Genomic DNA, 7,500 nt, shown 5'->3' with positions numbered 1-7,500 from the left:
TTTTATTAACCGATATTCACCTTGCCTTCAGCGAAACAATAATTGTTAATAATTATTTTTTGGTGTTCATACTAATTTTTAGTGTTAAACAACTTTCAGTCAGGGGTACGCATCTAACTAAAGCTGTAAGGCTTATTATTATTATTATTATTATTATTATTATTATTATTATTATTATTATTATTATTATAATATAATGTACCTGAAGTGTTTGCATGCTTCCAAAGCTTTGCTGCACATGTGTTTTTGTAGCCGTTTTGCAAACTTATAAATATGAAAAAGTTGACCAACGTGGTTACTCTGTTACAGTAATGTACTTTTCTGGGCTGTTCCACAACTGATCAGGACAATATTGCCAAACACTGAGTGGAAGACGCTTTGATGCAGATTTCCTGGAATGGTTTCTGCAAAAATATTTGCGAGGAACAGCAACAAAAACCTCGCACAGATCGATGGCATTTAACAGTCAAGGTTACGTGACGTGGAAATTGTAAATCCCAGGTGTTAAGAAAATTCAACTTTGTGGCTGAAGTTCACTCACAGTTCATCTACAGCAAGAAACCCAGTGGACGATTTTATACGATCAAAGTTGTATGACCGCGTTACGTTACAGTCTTCAATAACAATGGCCAGCCAAACTTATTTTCAAAAGCAAAAACCTTTCGTCCATCAAGACCAAGTTGCTCCTGTAGTTCCCGAGAACAAAGAAGAATTTCGTTGCCAGTTCGCTGGTTTCTGCAAGATTTTTAAATAATCTGGGGGCAGACCAACACCCCATGTCAAGAAAATTCACAGTAGCCAAAACCAACAAAATGATACAAGAGGACGCATTGCTACTTGACATGCAGACTTGCGAAGTAATCAATCGTGTGTCCTCGACCGTTGATTTGGAATCGCTGAGTGTTCTCTCCGACCTTGAAAAAAAATTCCTCTGGCACCCAGGGTATGAGTCGTCTAACTTTCCACAAAATTTGACAAATGCTAGAGTGTTATTCTCCACTTCGATCGATCACTGTCTCGATCACTTCGAATCTTTAGAGTTTGCGCAGGCGCAGTTACGCGAAAAAAGCCATTTTACGTCATTATTCTCTAGCCAATCAGCGGTTTTTGCGCTCTGTCCATGAAGGGGCGGACGGACGTACGGACGTACGTTGTACGTACGTTGTACGTACGGACGTTTATGACGTCATGGCTATAAAACCAAATTTTCTCACATCGATGGGTTACCATATTTTCTTAGCTATGGTGCTCCGCGCGCGCGCGCCTTCGGCGCGCGCGGAGCTCCGCTATAATTACATACTATTCCATAACCCTACTTAAAGTACCAACCCATTTCCTGTCACGCAATTCTCGGCTTACCCTGATTCGCCCCAGTCTTCTCCTGTCTGCCACGTTACCCAAACCGCACAAACGAAGGCAAGTGAAGAAGAACGATCATCGTGAAGGAAAATAAATCGTCCGTTAAAAAAGAGTAAAAAAAATAATGGATCCTCCCATGGGAGGTAAGGATGTATATATTTTTCATATTTTAGTACTCATCTCTCATCTCGCAGCTTATGCTTTTTTCAAGCTTCTGAACTTTAGTGGAAGTGAATCTTCTGCTAAACAACTGAAATATACAAACTTAAGCTTAAAACTTACAGGGCCAATTGAAGAGCCAGCTCGTTTGGCATATAACTATGTTTCGTTCTTTTAACCCCTGCTTGGCGAAAAGAACTTAAGGAACAGCTTTACAGATTTTAGGCTAGACTCCAAGTTAAGCTTACGTCTTGTTCTATCATTCTCTGCTGAGTCAAATGGACCGGTTCTTATCTGGCCAACGCAATGTTCATCAATTTTAACAATAACGAATTCAAATGTTTAGCAATACTCGAGTAATAACACTTACCCCTTATTATCATCTTTTTATCATGCAGTAAATATTTATTGGGTTCACACTAGGCACTAAGTCTGTCTTAGCCTAAGTCAAGCCAAGTTACCCTAAGTCCGCTTGAGCGTTCAGACATATCTAGAAGACAAATTCTTTCCGTACAAAGCTGTCATCATTAACGATAAAAATAACAGATAAGGTAACTAACATCATAAATGTGGTGAGGTGGTCACGATCCATTTTAGTGAAGAAGTTGAGATCAAAATGAGACAGAGAAGCCGTAAAATCGCTGTAATTGCGACTGTTGTCTGTTTATTAAATTTACAAAGGTTGATCAACCAAATAACCTTACAAAATCTTATGATCCTTCGTGAAAGAATGATGGAAGATTTTGTCTAAGAGAGTGAAAGCCTGCTTTTTCTGACCGCCCTACTTTTGAGCGTTCACCGAAGACGAGGTAATTTTCCGCACATAAGAAGAAGGGCGTGTGCCTGGCCAAGACCGCAGAACTGGGAATCTCTATCTGATAAAACCCACGAATTTTGAAATTTTTTGCTATCAGGTTTCTGAAGTCAGCCTTAAGTCATGTTTGAAACAGACTTAAGAACTGCTTAGGTCGTTTGAGTTTGCGACACTAAGACAGAAATCACGCTTCTGTGACTTAGGGGTTCACACCTGTCATTTTCACGAAGTCGACTTAAGAGATTACTAAGTCAGACTTAGTGGTCTGTAATGTGAACCCAATAATTATTAATTATTAAGTGTTTTAATTTAGTTTTGTAATTCTACTAATCAATGATTATTTTTCTTTTCTTTCCTTTCCTTTTTCACTAGACTCTAACCTCCACCCTCCACAAACTGCTCCTCGCAAGCGTTCACCTCATGATGGTATCTCTTCACTAATATTTCTGCATGTTATTTACATGTTAATACAATCATCTGTTAATTCTGTTAACTGTGTTTATAAATAAAACAAATGTATAACAACAACAACAACAACAACAAACGTTATAACCCTTTTTCCTAACAGAACAAATTACAATGAAGAAAATGAAAGTATTAAAAGAGTAATGGCTTCCTTAATAACTGTGAAAGCTAATAAAAGTTGAAAGCCAAAGTAAAAGAGACTAAATTGAAGGACAGGTCGGACACACAAGAAACACACGTAACAAAATACAACTACAATACAATCAACTTAACCTAAACTATCTACCTAACCTGTCTAATATAAAACCATAACTTAAATTTAGTTCAGCAAATAAGTCATAAAGAAAGAAGGCACATTGTCAGTTTCAAAGAGAATGTCATGAACACAGTATGGTGAAGCTTAAGACAAAAATAATCTTCAAAAACAAAATCAGGATTTACTATTTACTTTAGTTAGCAGATAATCTTTAACATTTCCTTTAAATTTATGTTTAAAAGGAACATGATTTCATATTTTTAACTAATACTGTAATTATTTTGATTAAGCTCCTTTTTTCTTAGCCAGACTGAAAAGAGGGAGTGTTTTTCTCATGTAAACAGATGTCATCTCTGGATGAAAGCCTTATAATATTTAACATTAGTATATCCTAAAACAGTGGAACGCGCCCACTGATGCCATGGCTACTCAAATTCCGGATACCTATGCTATTCACCTCCGAGCAGCTCGCACACGGAATTTGCACCCGAAAATGTTGTAATCATTGAAGGAGTAAATGAATTAAAATCATCTTTTTGTGCTATAAAATCTCAATGTTTTAGTATATGCTAAAACAACTATTCACCTCAGTGTTAGTGGTTAGTGGTAGATATCCCCACCACTAGCCACCTCCACTTGCTAAATAACGCTAAATATCATTTGTCAAAGGTGAGTTGATTATTGGTGAATAAAAGCAGAGACAAAGTCAATGTTTTTAATCACCAAGCCTGAGGTGAATAATAATTATTATTGTTTAGTATAGTTACATAGATGATTATTTGAGAATATGCATTTTCTTTTAAAAATAATATTAATTTCTTTGTCTGTCATCTTGATAATATGGCTTGTGGCCATTTTGAAAAAAAAAAACACTTCTTGATTTTCTCGTAATAATCACCTCAAGTTCAACCAATCAGTGGAGAGAAATTTCAATAATCACCTATGTACGTAAAGATACTAATGGTATATTATTGGAAAAACTTCTTTTATGACTCGAACTGGCAAAAAGTAAAATTAAAATAATGATATAAAAGACTAGGTTTTAGGTAAAGGTACACCTTATTTAATGTCGGTAATTCCTTTACCCTCCAGAGGATATTCTCCCAAGAAGCCAAGGGTGTGTTCATTTCACCCCCCTCTTTCCATCAGTGCTCCGTTTTAAGGGTATTTAAAGCTACATATAGCTACATATAAGCTAGATTGTGAGATCCAGGAATCGAACTCGGGACCTCTTGCACCAGGGTCGCACACTAACCAACTGTGCCACCCTTGTTCCTACAAGAAGAGAATAAAATAAGACAATAAAAAAAAAATTTTCCTAGAGTCTCATTATTATTTTTAACATTATTTGATAACCACTGATCAATAACTCAGCTGGTTGGTATTGGACTATCGTGCAGTGGTCGGAGGATCAAAAACTCTAGACCAACACTCGAGGTCTTAATGTTACTAAGAAGAAAGTGCTGCAATTGCTTCAACTCTCTAGTCTTCTCAGGAAAGGGCAATAACCCATACATGTATGCCCTGTCTTTAAAACCTACAGTGTTTATAAACTGCATGAGATGTGAACCCACACACTATTCACAAAGAGTAGGGCATGGATTTCATAGTGGATGAGGGTTTAAGTGCTCAAATACAAAAAGCTACTCTACAATCCAAGGGGAAATACATGTAAAGATACAATGATGATCATGATAAAACTCAGAAACTATAAGTACCAAATTTTACTTTGTATGGTGACTGGTGACTGAAGGTGAAAACCATTTGTGGTTCTTTAGATAATGCTGATATGTACAGCCCAAGACCACCAGTTCAGAAGCGCCATGTGCCAGGTGTGTTAATTATAACATTTTAATATACTCCTGAACATGTATTGTTACATACATCAGAGTGCTGAAGCTATTTTGGGTTGTGCATCTGGAAAGTGTGGCTGTCAGGTGCAGGGAATTGAAATTTTGCACTCTTTTTATTCGGCAGGACAACATAGAGCAGGGCCATATGGGGGATCAACTGGCCCCACCCCCCTATTTGAGGACACCAGTACAGAGAGCACACAGGGAATGCCAGGAATTCCAACTGGGTTCTCTCAATATGCTGGGAATGAATTTCTACAGGGTCCGATGGCCAATGTAGCTGTTGGTTATGGAGCGCAAATGGCTAATCAAGGAAAAGAATATGTTGAAAAACATGTATGTATCAAAGCATTATACAAAATGTAGCTGGGTACAAAACTCCCGATAGCTAGTGGTAATATTTCATGTCTCTTTGCATGTGCAAACTGTCACGTCAGCCTATTTAATTCCATTGTTATTGAAGCAATCCAAAGCACTTATGCAGGAAATGGAAACAATGTCATAAAAGTGGAATTACTCAATCCCAATTGGAATTACTTTTGCAATAATTTCCTTTGGGTTATGAACCTACTGCATGCGAATAGGTAACTTTTGTGTTATGACAACTCATGCATAGAATAAAATGTTCGGCGCGCACAATATGTTTGATGGTCAAAACTAAATTTGATAGTTTCTGTGTATCTTCCACCAAATTTGGGTCATTCAATGTACGGTATTTGTTTTGATCCGTTCTGTGGTTAATGAACATCATCTGGTTCAGTAAGAAACTGGAAAAATTTCTACTGCTAGCACCAAAGCTTGGACATGCACAAAAGCATGAAATTCTCCCTTTAACCCAAACACTATTTTAAAAAAACCACTGTTTTGAATCCAACAATGCCATTACCTTATTGTAGCTTGAAGTATGTTGAAGTATTTTTTTGAGGAAATTATAAACCAAGGAGCTAAAAACTCCTGTGAGTTTATCTTAGAATTACTAGCAGTGGCTTATCCAGACCTGGAGGTAAGGTGGGGTCCCGCTCTCAACATTTTGGTTTTTGCCCTTTGAATTAACAGTTTGGTGTTTATTCCCCTGGATCCGCCATTGAATAGTATTATAGCCAAGTCTTTGACCCAAGTGCTGACCAATTCCTCAGTTACTCTCTAAACCCTCCCCCCCCCCCTTCCTTAGCTCCTTCATTTTTCTCTCAGATCTCACATCCTTTTCTTCCGATATTAGTCACTTCCTTTCTTACAAGTCTTCATCCTCCCCTTTTTTCAATACTTGTTTTTCACTTAACGGTCCACCATAACAGCTTCCTCTACTAGTATATCACAGGTCGTAGCATCTCATATTGAAATCCTAAGAATGAACACGAGGATGAGAGCTTCATTATTATTCATGTATAGAGTTGCAGTGCATACAAACCACTTTACTGTCTGTGATGCAGGGAAAGGTCTTGCGTCGTTATTTGTGACTGTGATTGCAAAAATGGACATTAACGACCTGCCGTTCGTTTTTTGTTTGCATTTCATTTATTTAAGAAATTCCGTGAAAATGTTGCCTCCATTCATTCCAGTCCCTATTTTATGCAGCCTCTCCGAACTGTTTCTCCCGTTTGTTACAAAAATTGAAGCATCCATTCCACTTTATTTTCATGATTGTGGTGCAAGCTCGTCTTTATTACATTATTATCATTTATGGCAAAAAGCTCCATAATAATTATTATGGAGATTTTTATCATCAACATGATATGAATTGAGGACAGCTGAAATGGAACTAGTATGTTTTTTTTTTCTCTTCTCTTCAGATTGACCGTTTTGTTTCAGTTTCCAAGTTAAAGTATTACTTTGCCGTCGATACATCATACGTTGTGAAAAAGCTTGGACTTCTGATTTTTCCTTTCACACACAAAGTATGTCATATGTTTTAATATTATTGCATGTTACCATTCTGCTGTGGTTACTGTTATGGGTGAGATCTATGCAACCAAGTTGATATATGTGTAAGAAGCTTGGTTACTTTTCCTTGTTTGCCCATTGACTTCTGAACCTCTTTCCTCCCCATTGATGAGTAAAATTACCTGGCATTAGACAGAGTAAAATCTGATAAGTGTCACTCTCAGGGGTTTAATGGGTTAAGCAGATTTGCCTGGAGTCAATATTCTGCTGCACAAGTTACAGCCAAGCTATGTCATGTGTGACCGGTATCCACAAGTCTGAAATTAACAGTTGAATTGCTCTTTGGAGCTTCCAAGATTTGAATGGGATCTTGAAGCTTTTCCTGAAAGTCGCTATGAAAAATGCACACCGGTAACAGAAAAATAATTCATCGAATGCTTGAAGTAGCTTTCACTTTTCAAACAATATTATTATTATTATTTTTATAATAAAATGAAAGTTCAAAGCTAACTATTTTTGATATATCAAGGAAAGTATCCACGGGAATTCAGAATCTCAAGAGCAAAGTTCAAAATTGACACGTGGGATGAATACTCAGTTCAAAGTTCAAAACTGCTGGTCACGTGTGACATAGCTTGACTGTAATGCCTGCAAGATTGAGTGCCTTGACATCTAGGAGCTGCCATCATTCAGCTCTAAGCAGTTTGCGAAAG

The 7,500-nt window shown here is 37.3% G+C and overlaps 1 protein-coding gene and 1 long non-coding RNA gene across 3 annotated transcripts in view; one reads left to right on the top strand and one right to left on the bottom strand.

Annotated features, from left to right (window-relative positions):
* The window catches only part of LOC138026508 (uncharacterized), a 1,542-nt gene extending 989 nt beyond the window's left edge, over window positions 1-553 (bottom strand). The window contains exon 1 of the long non-coding RNA XR_011127280.1: window positions 203-553. This is a non-coding gene — a long non-coding RNA (uncharacterized lncRNA). The remainder of the gene's footprint in view (window positions 1-202) is intronic.
* An 810-nt stretch (window positions 554-1,363) lies between these two features.
* The window catches only part of LOC138026217 (protein YIF1B-like), a 15,935-nt gene continuing 9,798 nt past the window's right edge, over window positions 1,364-7,500 (top strand). Inside the window, exons 1-5 of one of the 2 annotated variants that reach the window (XM_068873450.1) lie at window positions 1,364-1,502; window positions 2,705-2,758; window positions 4,832-4,885; window positions 5,031-5,242; window positions 6,697-6,801. In XM_068873450.1, the coding sequence (XP_068729551.1) occupies window positions 1,484-1,502; window positions 2,705-2,758; window positions 4,832-4,885; window positions 5,031-5,242; window positions 6,697-6,801 (444 nt within the window). In that variant the 5' untranslated portion in view covers window positions 1,364-1,483. The remainder of the gene's footprint in view (window positions 1,503-2,704; window positions 2,759-4,831; window positions 4,886-5,030; window positions 5,243-6,696; window positions 6,802-7,500) is intronic. The other variant, XM_068873451.1, reaches the window with a different exon arrangement.

Source organism: Montipora capricornis, chromosome 12 (genome assembly GCF_036669925.1).
Source record: "Montipora capricornis isolate CH-2021 chromosome 12, ASM3666992v2, whole genome shotgun sequence".
Classification (NCBI taxonomy): Eukaryota; Metazoa; Cnidaria; class Anthozoa; order Scleractinia; family Acroporidae; genus Montipora; species Montipora capricornis.
The sequence above is the reverse complement of the archived record's forward strand: the minus strand, read 5'-3'. Positions and strand labels throughout refer to the sequence as shown.